The sequence below is a fragment of the Pelobates fuscus genome, chromosome 1, assembly GCF_036172605.1.
Source record: "Pelobates fuscus isolate aPelFus1 chromosome 1, aPelFus1.pri, whole genome shotgun sequence".
Classification (NCBI taxonomy): Eukaryota; Metazoa; Chordata; class Amphibia; order Anura; family Pelobatidae; genus Pelobates; species Pelobates fuscus.
Genome location: NC_086317.1, coordinates 32067603 through 32086798, shown reverse-complemented (window position 1 = coordinate 32086798; position 19196 = coordinate 32067603). Strand labels below are relative to the sequence as shown.

At 40.1% G+C, this 19196-nt stretch overlaps 1 protein-coding gene across 1 annotated transcript in view; it reads left to right on the top strand.

The window, feature by feature from the left end:
* Positions 1-19196, top strand: part of TTC3 (tetratricopeptide repeat domain 3) — a 100781-nt gene that overhangs the window by 55432 nt on the left and 26153 nt on the right. Inside the window, exons 15-23 of the mRNA XM_063450279.1 lie at positions 1791-1842; positions 2902-2959; positions 4928-4991; positions 10577-10714; positions 12367-12447; positions 13359-13471; positions 14788-14914; positions 16244-16366; positions 17415-17516. Coding sequence (XP_063306349.1) covers positions 1791-1842; positions 2902-2959; positions 4928-4991; positions 10577-10714; positions 12367-12447; positions 13359-13471; positions 14788-14914; positions 16244-16366; positions 17415-17516 — 858 coding nt within the window. The remainder of the gene's footprint in view (positions 1-1790; positions 1843-2901; positions 2960-4927; positions 4992-10576; positions 10715-12366; positions 12448-13358; positions 13472-14787; positions 14915-16243; positions 16367-17414; positions 17517-19196) is intronic.

The window sequence follows — 19196 nt, the reverse complement described above, 5'->3', positions numbered from 1 at the left end:
TTGAAAGTATGCAGCAGGGAGATAAAAAAGTGGAAAAAAAAGCTTCTAAGTGCAGTGAGTTTATAGCTTAGTAGTGAACTATAGCACACACTTGAGAGCGCTCACCTGATGCAGAGCCTTCCAAAACTGTCTCTGAGTTTGAGGCATATGTTTGTCTTTTCTGGGTGACAAAACCCCTTGGTACCCGGTATAGGAAGCTTGGATCCAAATACTTGGATAAAGAACACAGTGCTCTTTATTTAACGGATCAAAATTGAAATTAAAAACAGATTAAAATAAAAATCAATATAAAGTAGTAAATACAAGTATCTATGGATCCTCCGACTGCCGATACGCGTTTCTCCTATCCTGTAGGCTTTCTCAATCAGCTGTCGTTCCTATTTCGGGTTCCGGTGTTATGACGGAGTCTGAACTTCCTATTCAGCTGACTTATGTTTTCTGATTTGCGTGCCGAAAATGAGACATGTCTGTATACGTTACATAGGGTGGTTATTCTTAGAAATTTCAGAGCTATTGACTGATCCTGTTTTCAATAAATACTTACAAGTTCACAGTGGGAACCAAAACAATGTTTTAATGAATTTGATAGGCTTTGACACACACACACTCACTCACTCACTCACACTCCCTCCCTCCCGCAGCCTGAACTGCCATCTTTACTGACCGTATAGAATACGATTCCCTTATAGAATCATTACTAAACGCTGACTGGTTATCACTTCTCTTTCTTTTTTTTTTGTTATACCTTTTCTCTCTTTAGTAGGGGGAAATATAAAACCATTTTGAGTCAGTTTTTTTTTTTAATTGTATTTAAACCATCAACTTTTTTTTAAGGCAAGGCTCAAAATGTAAACTAGGCATGTGTGAACATTTAGCCCTTGCAAGTAGAAATTCACTTCTGGTGAGTATGCCATCGACTCTGCCAGTGTTGTGCTTATAGAGAATCTAAATCGTGGCAGTCAGAAATGCTTATTGAAAAGTTGAAGTTACAAGAAAAACAGGATATGAGAACCCTGAGAATGGGCAAAAACTGAAAAATTGGTTTGTCTTCTCTGTTTTTGCTCACTTTACATTTCAGAGGGAACCTATAACATTGGCATATCAGAAAGACTTTGCCCACAAGGGCAATTTAGATCCAAAATGCTGGCAAGTTCCCTCTGCACGAGAGATACAGCAACCCTAGGTGATCATTCAGCTTTGTCAGCGAAATGATACAACTCTAGGCACATTGAACACGGGGTTAACCCTTTAAAGCGGCAGTGTAATCCCTCCCTCATCACCCTGAAATATGAGAGTTTCATAAAGATAAAATCTTTATGAAATACTTATATTGGCTGTGTTGGAATTTCACAGAAATTCCAACCCTTTCAGAAGTTTCAGGCGTTGGAGTACTTCTCCTACACCTGACACTTCTAGACACTAGGTAGTGCTACCACAGTTTAGAAGTGTCAGTGCCCCTAGCCCTCGCCAGTGAAACTGGCTTTATCTAAGGAGAATCCTGCTGTTCCCCCTCCCCCAACTTAATTTCTCAGAAAATAGAGTTGAAGTATAGGTACATATCTTTGGAGTGTGCCCAGAATTTACTCGGAGAGAGCCCACACTGCTACAGTATAAGTGAGTGGGAGATAAAAATGTGTCTGAAGATTTGTCTCGGCCACAGATAACTGCAGGAGTCTCATCTCCATATATTATCTTCTAAAGAATCATACTGACTTTAGTGCAATACCTGTTTACAACGACTGTTTGCAAAAACAATGCACTTTACTTAATTTTATTTTCTTACTCTGCAGGAACCTGTTAATGTAAATGTTACAGAAAATAAGGAATGTCCTGAAATCACTGGTAAGTACGCGTTCTAGAAAGATTGTACAGATAGTCCATACTCTGTGGGTTAGCTTCCAGGAACTTCTATAACTATGAATCTTATGGTGCATACACTACAATAAAGCTTCTGACGAAAGGTTTGATATCACAATGATTAAGCTCTATTAACAGTATTAAGGGAACTCCAGGCACCCACCTCTTACACGATGGGTCAGTAGGTTACTGTTAGTTATGCCAACCAATGTATCCTATTTAGGCGTTACCAGTTTCTACTGTTTATACGTCATTGTAATTGTATTAGACAATAAATGTTACGTATTTTTAGTACGATCTTATTTTTTTGGTCTCTTAAAGTGGGTTTGGTGACTTGATATTACCTACCAGTGTTAAAATATTTTTGAACAGTTTAACACGGTAATGTCCCCAGGCGCCTGTCAGCTGCTCAACAGTAAAACACAGAAGAGATTATATTCTTCTCAACTCTTTATTTTTTTCCACACAATAATCTTCACCATTTTCAAGCGGAACGCGTTATATATATCACATGTGTGTGCATATGTAACCAGTGTACCACAAAGTCCTTTTAGATCTAAAATATACTCCCAAGTAATTATATTAACCCATGAATAGCTAAAGAAATACAGATACAACAAACAGGGTTGGGCGTTACAATGAGAATTACTGGCAGTTCAAAGTGAATGTAAAAATGTAAATAGCAGATTTTAACAAATTATCAGTCCCTTTTGTGTGCAGTTTAGCTTTTTTGACATTCCATTTGAAATTCTTTTTTTTTGTGAATAACCCTGAAGAAAGCATATCAAGGGGTTTAGGTCTACATAACTTATTAGTTAACATTCTATCACTATTCCTGGCCCCTTTTCCGATTATATTCTCCTTTTCGTGTACAACATGTCTAGATTTCCCAGCATGCATTTGTTCCCCTAAACTCTCTAATTGTTTGTTCTTGGTGTATCTTGCATTGTTGATCCTTTGCACATTATCTTTTTTACAGTTACTTGTTTTAACTAGCCGAAAATATAAATTTACTCTGCTTTATTTATTTTTTTTCCCCTTCAGGTCAAAATCATAAGAAAGGAAAATCGAAAGCCAAAGGTGTTGATTGTGAAAAATTAAAGTAAGTTAAAATGAAATTTGCTTATGCTAATATTTCTTCAGCTTCAATGTAGAATTTAGTTATTTAGCAAAGTCCTCAGAAAGTTTGCATTTCTGTCGTCCTATTTGCCTCCTCCCTAACCCCCCCACAAAAAAACAGAATTCCATGTAATTGTTTTTTAGCAGTTCTTACGTGTAATCCACTATTTTTTAGCTAGAAGTAAAAACATTCTATTAAACAACTTGATCACAAAATGGATATGTCCAGCGTACAGTGTTAGGAGGACTAGACCCTTTTGTCAGTATTTTTCATTATACGTTTGTTTCGAGTTTATTTTTTGTTTTGCTTTGTTTGTGTTGTTTTTCTAGTATCCATATGATGCTTTAAAGCAGGGGTGGCCCAATAAGTAGATCCCCAGATGTTCTAAAACTTCAGATTCCATGATGCTTTGTCACACGAAGGGTATTCTAAATGCACGCAACGCATTATGGTAGTTGTAGTTCTAACTCTGGAGATCTACCTTTCGGGCACCCCTGCTTTAAAGAATTACCCTAACCAAAAAGGTTTTTCAGAAAATAGGTTCCAGCACCAAGGTTCTCCCTGCGGCCTGATCATCTTGGACGTCACTCACTCACCCACGTGGGAGAGGGACGCATGTCAAGGAGATTGGGCTGAAGGGCAGCATGGAGGGAGAGGCCGTGCTGCCATTGGCTCTCTTTTGCAAGTGTGCTGACAAACACCAAATATGCACATAATTCACAATAGCCAGCCCTGAGTACTTATTGGTTCCCTTTTTACTTTATTATTCTTTAAATTATACTAATGTACCTATGAAGCACTGCACATATTGAGATATTTGCCCTCTTTTGCTGGGAGCACCTCCAGCACACTTGACATTGGCAGCCCAGAACTCTGTCATTTCAGTGCATATTTTATTTCTAATGTTGGCTAGCTCTCCCTGTGGGCCCTCGATGCCGCCCTCCATTCCACCCTCCCCTCGCTGGCTCAGAGCATGCGCATGCATTCTAAGCTGTCAATAGGTTCAATTACAAGCTTCTTTATGGCAAGCAGCCCCTGTGACATTGAAAGGGAACTGGATTCCAGGGAAGTAAAACTTTTTTTCTTCTTCTTTTTATCTTCTTTTTTTAAACAGGTTTTACTTCAAATTGAGTTAAGGAATCTTCTCCATTGAGCCCAATAGGGTGCATATTAGAAATGTCCCCCTCCTCCATAGTGTTAGAGTAACCCTTTAATTTTGAGCATGCTGACATTCTGTGATTTACTGTACGTGCGTGCCAATCTTGTATGGTTTTCGGAAGTGTATTATGAGGTGATTGAATACAAGTTACGTTTTAACAGTGTGTCTAATAAGCCACATGAATTGTTACTTTTGTGGTTTTGTATTTCATATGTCCATAAAAATCATTGAAATGACATAAAAAAAAAAAAAAAACAGGAAAAAAAAAACCCCTAGGATAATGCTATTCTGGACTCTCCTCAACCAATACCCTTGGACGACATGCAGCCTTTGCATGAGAATCCAAGTAGGATGGCAGAATCAATCTCCTGTTTTACTTGTCCTTCTTTGTTGTATAGCATGGTAGATTGTAAGCTCACGGGCTATGTAACTAAGCACTTTGTCTGAAAAAGCTGGTTAGATTTCAGCTCATGGCGGGGCCCTCTTTACATGTTACATTTGTCTGTGTATGTTGTACGTTCTCCCCTAATTGTACAGCGCTGCGGAATATGTTGGCGTTATGCCAGTAATAAATAAAATTAAATAAATGTAAGCGGATTGAGCCCATGTCTTGAATTGATTATTTTACAATTAGGATAGACTTTTTTTTTTTTTTTTTTTTTAATCAAGATGAAAGGGTACATTTCCAAGTTGTAAAGGAAGCATGCGAGTGTTCACACTTATTTCAAACTATTTCTTTGGCGGTCTTACCTTTCTTTGTCTAAACACTTTTTTTCTTCTTTTCTTTTCAGGGAGGCTCATAGTAAGCCAGATTCAAATGGGACTCCAATTAATGAATCCTGTAAGGCATCACAAGTAAGGAAGAGTGGTTGTAATTTGCCGTGGGTTTTTGCACTGTGTTTTTGTATTGATGCTGGAGTATTATTGTGTCTGCTTATTAAATACTCAAATTGCAAAAAAAGTTAAGTAATTGTAATTTACAGCGTGGCCATTTTTGTCTAAAGCAAGTCAGTTTTCAATTTGACAATTTTATTGTTTTTAGGGTACAGAAATAAAAAAGGAGGGGGGAGTCAGTAAGGTTAGGTCAAAACAAAACATAGCCTTCCATATCGTTAACACTGTTTTACATTCTACCTAGTTATACATCGATCATAATAATGTACAAGCCTCCATTTTCTAACCCCTTATTGTAGCAATAGTGAAGTGTGCGTGGGGAGTCAGAAGGCGATGCCTATAGCTAGATGTCAGCGTGGCCTGGGTGATGCCTTATCAAGCATGGAACGCCTGGGATTGTTGCAGTGGTGGATGTTGTCCTCGTCAGATGGGTTGGCGGGTGGGTTGGGTGTGGGACGGGCCTGGAGAGGTGGGAGGGGGGAACTCAGACTATGCCTTCACATTGTTGCTTTGAGTAGTTGGGCACCGCTCACAAATGTGGGCGGTCAGATGGTGGAAGTGACATATCCAGATTCTGCGTGTGAATGGGCGGGTGTGCCTTGCCCTGTATTGGGGGGACTTGGCGGGAGCCTTGGGTGGGGGTGTCATGTCTAGGCATTGAAGTGCAATCAGGAGGGGGAGCTTCTGTCCTTCCTATTAGTATAAACCCTCTTAGTATGTCTGGCAGTCCCATCCCGCCATGGGAGAATAGTCTGTACAGCATTGTTCTCTCTACTCTGGGTTTAATTTACCCCATATGTAGGTGTTAAGGAATTTTTGCACGTCTGATAGGTAGTTAGAGGGAAGTTTGATCGGGAGCGTTCGGAACAGGTACTGAATTTTCGGCAGGATTATCATCTTGACTGTGGCTATCATTCCAGCCCAAGATATGCATTTCCCTTGGATGATATTTTTTATTTTGCAGAATAGTTTAGAGTAGTTTGCTTTAAACAAGGTAGTACTGGTGGGCGTGATATGTACTGATAGTGTCTCCAGTCGTAGGTGGAATTTTGCATAAGAGCTTAAAGGTCCTGTTTGGGGACGTTTATGCTCAGAGCTAACGTTTTTGCTATGTTGAACTTGTAGTAGGAACACTTGTTGTACTGGGCAAGGACCGCATGGAAATTCGGCAGAGATATATGTAGCTATTCTAAGGTTAGAAGGATGTCGTCTGCGGATAAAGATATTTTGTATTCTTGTCCTCTGAGCGTGGCTCCATGTATATTTGGGTTGTCCCTGATCATTTGGGTTAGAGGCTCTAAAGCAAGAATGTAGAGTAGTGGGGAAAGTGGGCATCCCTGTCTGGAACAGTTGGATATAGTGAAAGGTCGAGATATGAAGCCGTCGTTCACCACTCATGCTGTTGGGGTAGAGTAAAATGCTGTGATTAGTGAAGTGAATTGGGGTGGGAACCCAAACTTCCTAAGAACTGCGAGGAGGAAGGGCCAGTGGTGCCTGTCGAAAGGCTTTTTCAGCATCCAAGGAGAGCAGTACGCTTGGGACCCTCCCCCCCGCAGCCCATGCAAGAGGTCTAACACCTTCCGGGTTCCATGCGCTCCTTGCCTGCCACTCACAAAGCCCACTTGGTCTTCTTGAATCAAGGATGGGACGATAGGAGCCAATCTGTAACTCCTCAACTTCAGTGAAATTCTGATCCAGACTAATTTTATTAAGATCTCATACCCCATAAACCTTCTTGTTGCTATTTTCCCCATTATATATGACCTTTGTACACAGTCAGTTCATATTGTATTGAAAAATTAATGCTTTTTGAGGTTAACCAACATAATGTGTGCATCATTGTCCACTATTTCCTTTTAACCGGTAGGACCTTACTGTTTGTCTGTACATATATATAGCCTTTTACCCACTATTCCAAAAACAAAATAAATATTAATAATTGCCACACTGTACATGAGTACGATTGTGAAAAAAGACTCTCTTACAAGTACTAGTAAAAGAGACAGTACAAAAATTTGACAAACAGGAGGGTTGAGAGCCTAATCCCATGGTAGTTTACAATCGGGATTATTATTATATTATTATTTATATAGCGCCAAGTAGTGAGAAACAGGAGGTGGGGACTGCAAGGGAGAGAATGTTGTTAAAGGACTACTATAGTGCCAGGAAAACATACTCGTTTGCCTGGCACTATAGTGCCCTGAGGGTGCCCCCACTCCCGTGGCGCTGAAGGGGGAGGAAGGGGTTAATCCCTTACCTTTTTTTTTTTTTTTTTTTTTGTGCCGGGCTCCCTCGGCACTGAGGACTCTCCTCCCTCTTCTGACGTCCCTGGCTGAATGCGCATGCGCGGCAAGAGCACGCGCATTCAGCCAGTCCATAGGAAAGCATTCTTAATGCTTTCCTATGGACACTGGCGTCTTCTCGCTGAAGAGTGAAGAAGCGCGGAAGTGCCTCTTGTGGCTGTCAATGAGACAGCCACTAGAGGCTGGATTAATCCTAATGTGAACATAGCAGTTTCCCTGAAACTGCTATGTTTACAGCAAAAAGGGTTGAACCTAGCTGGACCTGGCACCCAGACCACTTCATTAAGCTCGTGCCTCTGCAGTCTCACTGCTTGCATTTTTCTTGCATTTAGGAATTAAGTTCATTTTGTTTCTGTTTATGCAGCCCTAGCTACACCTCCCCTGGCTGTGACTGAAACAGACTGCATGACAAAATTGATTTAATTTTCAATCAGATGTTAATGTTTAGACATTTTTATCTCTTGCTTTTGTAATTTAATCACATATAGTAGGCTCATGCAGAGTCCATAAGGCTATTAACGGAGCATAAGATACATTATAAATTAAATAGAATGTGCAATAAAGGAAGTTTAAATGTTAGATCTCTGTTTACAGGAAGTATTTAAAAATGTTGTGCGAGTCACATGCAGGGAGGTGTGGCTAGGGCTGCATCCTGAAAGTGTTTTAACTCCTAAATGTCAGAGAATTAGACAGTTAGAATGCAAGGGCATTATCTATACATCAAAACTACTTTATTTAACTGTTATTTTGATGCCTACAGTGTCCATTTGAGGTTGAGATTAGGGAATCGACCGATTATCGACCAAATAAAGATATTGCCGATAATACATACCAGGACCACCGGGCCCTTGACAAGCCCTGCGGTCCTGGAGGGCCCGCAGCAAGCACTTACTTACCTTCCCAGCAGCTCACTTCAGCTCCCCTGTCTAAATCTTGCGCGTCCCATGGCCATCAGAGCGTTCCCATGGGTTACCATGGCAACGCTCCGCGCGGCACGCTGGCTGTGAGATTTACACAGGGGAGCTGCTGGGAAGGTAAGTAAGAGCTTGCTGCGGGCCCCACTGCACAGTCCATGCCACCAGACCACTAGGGAATGCCATACCCCCCCTCCCTGGCCAGGCAACAAGCAGGGAGTGGGAACAAAAAATAATAATTAAATATTTAAAATAAATGCCTCCCCTGCCCCCCCCCCCCATTTTTACACAAATGACCTGCAGACACACACTCTGCATTATATACACATACTACACAAACACACTGCATTCACTATATATATGCTTAGTGTTGTTATAGCAAGACCATCATTTTTTCTCAGGACCAAATACCCTGGTCTTTGCTTTTTGTTACTTTATTTTCACTTTTTATGGCTTTTATAATTATCTATTAACAGTTAAGTTTTATTTTATTTTTCTGTGACAACTATAATTGCGACTGTTACACCATATTCAATTAAGAGACACCTTTTGGTAGTGTTTTTGTTTTCCTTTTTTTAGTTCTTCAATTTAACCATTTAGGGGCTAACCCCCTTTTTCACACTATCTACCATTATTTTGTCTCATTGTATAAGCTCCTTTTTTTCTATTAATTCATTAGTTTATTTTTTTTAAATGGTAAATGTACAGAATTATCGGCTATCGGCCTGAAAGTTCACAGATTATTGGTACCTGCTCTAAAAAAAAAAATATCAATATCGGTCGATCCCTAGTTGAGTTTAGGGGCATGGAACAATGTAATATACTAGAGTAGGCCGATCGCTATCTTTCTGGATGCTGTTGAACACAACTCCCATGTTGCTTTGCCAACATCTGTTGATGAAATCCACATCATGTAAATTGGCAGAAGTTGCCTATCTTTGTTCTTGTCCCATCCAGGGGAGTAAAATGTTGTATGCATCATATTTTTTATATTCATGAATTTATCTTACAACAACAAATTTATCAGTATTTTGCCATTTCTGTATGTTCTAACTGTATAACCTTGTAAAGAGAACTAACCGTTTGTTTCCACGTATTCTTTCCTACGTAATTTGACCAATGAGCAGGAAATACTGTATAATTGGCACAACTGTTCTATTCATATATTTTAAGAAGTTGAAATGCACAAGGGAAAATTAATGTATATTTGTGCAGATTTTCTAATGTAATTTATTTTATCTATACACATATATATATATATATTCCAAGCATCGTAGCAATGTTGTGCATTGGAGCCTTAGAACAATAATTATCTTTGTTTGATTTATTCTATGTCAGAGCAATCCAGACTATCCCATAACTGTTATGTTTTGGGTTGGTTTTGTACAGAGTAAATCATTCTCAGCTGTGAGCCTCAGAAAAGTCACCCCTCGGGATCTCTCAAGGTTTTAGTAAATAAGCGCCTCTGAGTGCTGGCTTAGGCAAAAAAAAATTCCGTATCCTTCCTAATGTGCAAATATTAACGGAGGATTTAGTTGCACACACCTATGTTTGAGATCTTGCGTATTCACCTGGTTCCGTGCCTGATAGGAATGTCAGGCGTTTCTGCAACAGATTATGTGTCTCCAGGAAACGGGTACAAAACATGATTTCTTTACTTTCACTATCCACTAACACTCCATAACTTATCTTAAGTCTCAATAGTTGCTAAACGAAACTTAAAGCTTTACTTAGCACGGACGATGACATGGATTTGAGCCGCAGTTCATTTTGTAACACTTGAAGAAAAACTTTTTTTAAAAAAGATTTTCTGAGTCACTTATTTGTACAGAAAGACAGGAGGAGTGACTGATGACTAAGAGCTCTTCAACCTTTTTGTAGAGTCTGCTTTGGCCAAGTCCTATATGTGATGACTGTTCTGGCAAGTCATCAGTGTTGAAGGGGTTAAATCCATGATTCTGCTAGACGTACAGAACTGTCTACATTGGAGTGTACAATACTGGAGATGGTTTGCTAAACTGCAGCTACCTCAGATTCACAGTTGCTGACTTTTTAACAAAGAAAACCTCCCCTTTGTGTGCTCTGGGCAGAAGGATGTATGTGAGAACATACTGATCTCTTAGTTTGTACAATGTAACTGTCTGCACCATTCCCCCCTCCCTCCTGCCCGCCTAATACGCCTGCTTTCGACTGATAAGGAAGTGCTTGTGGCCTTGATGTTAGACCTGCAAACTTCACAAAGCTAACATTCCTGCAGTAACGCTGCTTGTGTATAACTCAGCTGTTGGATTTTACTTCATTTTGTCCTTTTTTACCATGAATATTTCAGATGGATTTGCCTTCACTTGAAGATTTCGTTAAATCCCAGGTGCATGAGGGATGCACAGCTTTGGAGAACCAGCGTTGTCACAGTGCGCTCGGAATCTTTTCCCGCCTATTAGATATCTTGGGAGAAACGGATTTCAAGGTAAATATTTAATCCGATAAGAAACTGCTAACAATGTAAGTTATCTGCAGCTCACACAATCCTCAGCCAGGCATGATCTTCTGTGAATAGTTCAGATATAAATACATTGTATATTTGTTAAGTCAAGGATAAGCAGACTGGCCCTCAGCTGTTGAACTGCAATTCTTATTATTCTAAGCCACCTGCAACATGCCTATAAAAGGCTTGATTTATTGTATAATAATAATAAAAAAACGACTTTATATCTGGTTGTAATGGCAAAATGTGCGTGTGCAGCAAAAATGCCTTGTGTAGTAAGACTGCAGGTGCCTGAGGACAGCTGGGAGTTGACGTCCGGCACCTGGAGAGAGTCAGGGTACTGATCCCATAGTTAGGGAGAAAATATTAAGTAGATTTCTTCTTTCTATAGTTGGTGGGGATGAAGATACAGCAGACCTGTAGTTATATTTTCTGCTTGTTTAGATCTAAATCCTTAATAAGAGCAGAATAGCAGAATCCGTTCATGGTTAATCCTGTAATTGGCATTGTTTCACTGGTACTCGTTCTCCCTTCTATCTTATTGTTTTCATATCACTTTATAAACTTTCATTCTCAAATCCTCCCTACGTTGCAGATGTGGCTTATCTCGTCTCTCTCATACGGAGTCAGTCTGTGCTCAGATCCACTCTAGCCATTAAAGGCATAAACACTGACATTGAGAAATATTGCTTTTGTTCATTGCATAAAAGCACCCTTGGGTTGTAATCATTTGTCATCCTGTCTGGCTGACATTAGTGGGAGTGGAGTACCACCAGTAAGGAAGACCTCTTGCTATATCCAGAGTATGAACAATGGCAAAGCAAGCTACATGTATGAAGTAGTCACTGGTATGAAGTAATTTTTGTCACAAAGCCCAATAAGTACTGACTGTAGCAGACTGGCCGGGCGTTGGTTCATAAACCACAGAAACGGTGTATTTTATCCAATATGGGTGAAGTTTTATTTAGCAAGCTTGCCTAACTTTATAAGACATTGAACAAAAATCAAATCCTACTCCACTCTGCAGACTAACATAGAGCACCCTCTTTATGTTTCTGGGCAGCTAAGCAGATCCCAGTAGTTTAACAAATAACAAAATAAAACCCTTGCAAAATACCTCTGCTTGTTATACAGGTTTATCAGTCTCTGTCTCCGCCCCAGCTCGTCACAGGAGAGACTGATTCCCCTCTGCATAGGGTTTATGGAGCTCCCTAATTAGTGTTCTAGAGCAGCCTGATTTTTAACCCTCTAGTCCTGTAACACTGAAAGTGCCATTCTGGGGCTAATATAGTGGTGTCCCCTCACATTGACACATTACAAAAAAAATGTAACACATTTTTACTTTATTTTTATGGGGTGCAAATTTTTGACTTTTCTAGCACACTTTTTGTAGAAATAAGAATATTCTGCAATGTGTAAAAAAAGTTTCAGTGCCCCTTGTTGGCAGGATTAAACCTGTTTGGGTAAATGTGTAAGTAACACTAAGGCATCAATAAGGCTACATTTCTTCTTGTCTGCCCAGTATCTTATCATTGGTCATTCTGTTTGTGCCATTGTATATAGTACTGCTGAATGCTTGTTCATATTCCTTTCTGGTTTATTTATTTCCCTGTTTTTTTATTTCTCCTCCGCAGAAGCTACATCTCAATAATATAGACTGTGCTGTACTCGAGTATGGCCATGCAAATGCTCTACTTGGCACTGGACAATGTCATGTGAGTAGTTAAATAAATGTGCTTTTTATGCGGCTTAGTAGTATTTTGTACATTTGTATGATTTGCTGTAGATTGTTCAAAGGTTCTGCACAATTTTGTTTGATTGCCTTACTTACAGTCTTAAAACATAGGTTCTCTGCATTATCCATAGGGCAGTGGTTACCTACCCAATCATCCAGACATGAAAGAATGTGTATTTCTGTTTCTCTCTAAATCCAGACAAAATCCAGACCGTTGCTGTGTCTTGGGGACTGGGATGAGAAGCACTGTTTATGGGATAGATCTTGTTTAAATCATAGTGTTAAGCAAGTTGTTGTTGTTGTTGTAGTTGTACTTTGTTGTTTTTGTGTTTTCCTCCTTTACTTCGATTTCTTTACGTGTATTACATTTACTGCTAATGAGATTTTTCTAACATTGATAGTGAAATAAACAAAAAATACAAAGTTTTTTTTTCTGCTAACTGATCAAATCCCATTTGAGAGCTTTAATAAATATCGGTAACCCTAAATATATAGAATTTATAGGATGTCTCAGCTGTCTTTGCAATGCAACTGAACAACCAGAAAGAAATCTTAAGCTTTGCTGCCGACCTCTCCAGGTTTTTGTCACTTTCGGCTTTTGCTGCTTTGGGGACATTCCAAAAGGCACAGTGTTTCGTTATAAACTTCTTAAATGCACGCTCAAAAAAATCTTTTTATACTCGTTACTTGGGAAATTGTGCATTGACACTGAATGTATTCTACACATAAAGATTAGAGATTGTACATTTTATCACAGCACCCTGTCAGTTCCAATGCTTTTTGATGGTGGTGTTACCTTTTTTTTTTTTTTTTTTTTTTTTTTTAGTAATCTCTTGATGACCAAGAGTGTTATGTTTTTATTTTCAATTTTCTTTCATTCTTCTGCTCTAGGAGTTGACCAAAGCTGAAGAGCAGTTCAAACGGATCCAAACTCAGTACACCAAAGAAAGATTTAGCTGTCTAGCAGTTTATGGAATTGGGAATGTCTATTTTAGACAGAACAGGTAAAAAACATATTCTATTTGTTCATTGAACCCAGATAGCATTGTGTATAGACAGCTGGGAAAAAGTTGGACAGTAATGGGCTCAGATAGCATGTAAATAGGGATAACAAACGCCTATTATACATCCTCTGTGGCAGTTCCAGTTGGCAGTGATCTAGGCATAGTTATTATGGAAAAACGTATTGATCGTGGTCATCCATAGCAAGGCACACATTTTATTTTGATTAAATTGAGGTTGTTGCAATCTGAAAGCAGGGAGGGCTGAAATGCACAGTCATGGAATTTGCTTCGCGCGGCCGTGAGACTTACACTGGGAGCTGACAGGGGAGCTGACCGGACCGGCGCGGAGGAGGAGGGAGCTGACAGGAGCTGCATGAAAGGGTAGTAAACGCTCTCTGCCAGCCCCTAACAGCCCCTTGTCTGTATTATGGCAATGTAAGTTGCCATAATACAGATATTGACTCGAGTATAAGTCGAGTTGGGGTTTTTCAGCACAAAAAATGTGCCGAAAAACTCGACTTATACTCGAGTATATACGGTAATTGTATCTCAATCTCTAAATTGAACTTTAACCCCTTAAGGACCAAACTTCTGGAATAAAAGGGAATCATGACATGTCACACATGTCATGTGTCCTTAAGGGGTTAATCACATACAGGAGGCTCTTGCAGGGTCTAGCAAGCTATTAACATAGCAGGGGATAAGAAAATCTTAATTAAACAGAACTTGCAATAAAGGAAGCCTAAATAGGGCTCTCTTTACAGGAAGTGTTTATGGAAGGCTGTGCAAGTCACATGCAGGGAGGTGTGACTAGGGTTCATAAACAAAGGGATTTAACTCCTAAATGGCAGAGGATTGAGCAGTGAGGCTGCAGGGGCATGTTCTATACACCAAAACTGCTTCATTAAGCTAAAGTTGTTCAGGTGACTATAGTGTCCCTTTAAGGACCAAGCTTCTGGAGTAAAAGGGAATCATGACATGTTACACATGTCATGTGTCCTTAAGGGGTTAAAAGCTTTATTCTGCTGCCCCTTAGCTATATTTAAAGGTATAGTCACTTGTAGTTAGCAGTATTGTCTATAATGGTTTTATGCCTCGTTTTTTGGAAAGTATTATATAAAGCGTGCATGCAATGTAGCAGTGATTTGGAGTCTCCTAAAATAAAACATAACATTAAAAAAGGCAAAACCAGCTACATACCCCTGAGAGATATGAACTAACTAAATCTTTGTCATCCTTCTTAACTTTAACATGACTTCTCCAAAACATATGCAGTGTTACATGGGACAATGCTTCATGAATGATCTCTTGCTCAGATTTTCAGATGCCTTAAAACAGTATGTTAAATCACAGACCATGGTGGCACATAAGATTGTACCAGGGGTCCTGAACTGGCCCTTAACAGATGTTGTCATTAATGAAAGCATTCCAGAAAAATTAAAGGTAAGAACAAGGGGACTATCAATGATTGCCTGTGTTTGGATCTCAAGTAATTATATGGCTTTAAAATCAAGGTTTGGTGTTAATGGCTATGTCACCCGAAAGAAAAGTAATAAATTATTCACTTACGGTCACGATTCCGGGAACCAAACACGCTAACACACACACAGAAAAGGTGCAGTACCGGACCTTAGAGTGGCCGGGCTAAGCACACAAAGAATAGTCAGGAGACAAGCCGAGTAAGGGGAACCAGAAGATAGAATAACGAGAGACAAGCCGAGGTCAAAGGGTAGGAGAAAGTCGCAAAGTCGGATAAACAAGCCAGAGAGTACGTAACCAGAAACACAAGTTCAGTAGCAATACTAGAAAGCAAATACCACAACAGGGCAGAGAGGAACAGGAAAGGTAAGTATTTAAATCCATAGGTTAATTCTGATTGGATAATTTCAAATCAGAATTAACAATCACACGTGGGAGATATCTAGACCTCCCACTTTGATTGAGGCACTGTGCCTTTAACGCCGGTTCAGGTGGCTGACCCCGGCGTTTGTGAAAATGGGCGGTCTCCCAGCGTGCAGCGTCATGCATGCTGCCGCTGGGGGACGTAGAGGAAGGCGCGGGCGGCATCCGTGGCTGGGAGGATGCCGCCCGCCGAGCGCACACCAGGAAGGGGACCACGGACGGCTGGAGGGTGAGTGCTGCGAGCGGACTGCAGCCTCCCCTCGCAGCCGCCCGCGGGATCCTGACACTTACTCCTTTAAACGTCTCTGCAGTTTGTAAGATATTTTTAATAATGTAACTGCACTTATATTTCCTGTTTGCAGTGCTGATGAGAGATTTCCCTGAATTTTCCACCTAGCTATGGGATAAAAATAATCCCAATATTTTTAATATAGTAGCTAGATATAAAAATGTTTTTTAAAAAAATGAATGTATAGTAAAATGTAATGGAAAGCAGTTGGATCTCCTGCTAGTCCCTCCTGTCTGTCACTCCTTGGCACACATACAATGCCACCATCCAAACACTTTATACTGAGTTAATGACAAGTGAGAGGTGGGGGTCAATTATTTTATTTTATTTTTCCAAATTTGAGAATACGTTCTTTACCGTGACAGGTGCACATGAAAATGGAAGGACAGATGTTGTAGCATATAATATCTTTGTAAACGCCATTGTTCTCGATTGCTTAGAACAATGCAATATGATGCACAGAATAGCCTCCCATGCTACACAGTAGAATTCTTTAACGCATACATTTTGTAATGTTACTGTAACTTATGATCTACTTTTAGTTTCAGTATTTTTTACGTATTTATTTATTTATTATTTAGTTGATTTTGGAAAACCGTATAGAAGAATGCAAGTTCCCTCCAAGCCCTGATGCTATTTGTCGCTTTGAGAAATGCCTCAGCGTGCCTAAAATCCAAATCTATTTTACAGATCCAGATTTCAAGGTAATTAAGCTGAACACTCAGAACGTATGTTGAGACGAATGTTGCTTCATATCGTCTCCATTAAGAGAAATGGTCACATTTTCATTCATAACGGTTCATTTCTTATTCACCCCAGTAAACACTACTCCGGTCTTTGCTGTTTTTAAACTATTCAGTGGCGGTAAAAAAAAATCCTCTTCTGCAATGAAAATCATGCAAATTCTTTATACCCATGTGTAAGTGATTTATAGCTTGCTTATTTGCATAAAATGTCTGTCTTTCTATAAAATTGTGAAAAAGATGTTTGATTAAAAAAAAAAAAAAAAGAAACCTTAAAGGGACACTCCAGGCATCAAAACAACTTCATCTAAATAAAGTTGCTTTGGTGCCAGAGGCACCGTGAGGCACTCTTACCTCAAGGGGTTAAACCGTTTCAGGAAGTACGGAGTGCCGCCCGGCAGAGACGCCGCTGATTGACTGAGAGCGGTCAGCTGATACTCTTAGCCAATTAGTGACTCCTCATTAGCAAAACATTTCTTTCCAAGCCAGTTTTGTAAAAACAAAGGTTGCTACAGTGCCCTTCTTCCCTCGCGCCCCTGCAGTCACTTACCTGAATCCATGTCCCTCAGCACTGGGCCAGGCTCCGCCCACACTCATGTTGATTTCCTATAGGGATTTGATTGGCACTGGATGTCCTCATACCCAGCATGAGGGCATCCAGCGTCATTTAGGCAACTATTGGTCGCCTAACCACCCAGAAGTCAGTCTAGTGGCTTTCTGGTAGACAGACACTAGAGGTGGAGTTAATCCTGAGAGGTAATACTGCAATAATTACCACTGTAGGGTTAAGGGACATGGGACATTGCACCTAGACCGCTTAGGTGAGCTGAAGAGGTCTAGGTGCCTATAATGTCCCTTCAAGTTTGCCCTATAATTCTTATTGATCCCTTTAAAGTCAGCAGATCTGTGTGGCTCAGCTCATTTAGACTCTGAGATGTTATCCTTTATCATTGGTTCCATTTAATATCATGTTTGCTGAATCAACCAAAGTTTTATTTTTGTGTTCCAGGGTTTTATTCGTATGTGGTGCAGTCTACTTTGTAAAGTCGAATTTCATATTTGCTGTTGGAAGAAACTTAAAGCTAGTGCTTACTCTGATAAGATCGATAAGGTAAGACTGTACCTTTCATCTTCTTTCATTGCCATTGTTCTGAAAGGGAACATAAGTAAATCATTGTCAGATCTTCAATAAAGCAGACAGGCAAACTGCTTCACTCAGATCAAACCAAATATCATGGTTTAAACCTAAATAAAACCGATCTAGCAATAGGTGATAGAAGACGGGGTCTGGTATTTGGTGTTCTCACAGGAGAAATGTTATATGAATTTCCTTAGGATGACTCTTTCTAGACATTGGTAATGTATAAGTAACTGATGTTTACAAGGAATGACCCAACAAGTAGAAAAGGAGGTAGTACTATAAATGAGAATTTCTGCTACATATGGCTGCCCATCCAAAAATCATTCAAATCTTCAACATTAAAGGGATTCTCTAAACACCACAACATCCTTTTATTGCTTAGGCTGTGGTGCAGTGTCACTGCCTCTATGCACACAAAGAAATTACAGTGTAAACCTGTTGTGTGGATGTGTCTTTGTGTCGGTCTGTCTCTCTCACTGGAGTGCATTCCATCTTTCTGGATATATATATATATTCTAAAAGGACCAATAAATTGAATTAGAAAAATAAATATACCAATAATATGTAAGGCTATGTCTTGCCACCCCAGATGATTGAGTAATATATAAGTACGCACAATATGTAACTCAATCATCTGGGATGGCAAAACATAGCCTTAAATAATATTATTGGTATATTTATTTTTCTAATTTCAAATATTGTTCCTTTCAGAGTAAAATATTTAATTATACAGTAAGCATACTCACATGCAGACACAGACAAAGTCACTGACACAAGCTCATTGATGCAAAGACTCACAGACAGAGAATCTCATTGATATACATACTCTTGACATAACAGAAGCTCACTGATGCACACAAATAGGCTCACTGATAGACAATCTCACTGGTACACTAACAAATTTAGTACAGAAAAACTGACATGCACAAGCCTACTACAGACAAGCTCACTGTCACACACACATGCTCACTACAGACCAGCATACCGACACACACACATGCTCACTACAGACAAGCTAACGCACACATGCTCACTAACACACATGCTTCCAACAGACAAGCCCACTGACACACACATGCTTACTACAGATAAGCTCACTGCCACACGCACACAAGCTCACTCACTAGCAGACACACACACACAAGCTCACTCACTAGCAGACACACACACACAAGCTCACTCACTAGCAGACACACACACACAAGCTCACTCACTAGCAGACACACACACAAGCTCACTCACTAGCAGACACACACACACAAGCTCACTCACTAGCAGACACACACAAGCTCACTCAGGAGCAGGCATACACACACAAGCTCACTCAGGAGCAGGCACACACACACACACACACACAAGCTCACTCAGGATCAGGCACACACACACACACACAAGCTCACTCAGGATCAGGCACACACACACACAAGCTCACTCAGGATCAGGCACACACACACACAAGCTCACTCAGGATCAGGCACACACAGACACACACAAGCTCACTTAGGAGCAGGCACACACACACACACACAAGCTCACTTAGGAGCAGGCACACACACACACACACAAGCTCACTTAGGAGCAGGCACACACGCAAGCTCACTTAGGAGCAGGCACACACGCAAGCTCACTTAGGAGCAGGCACACACGCAA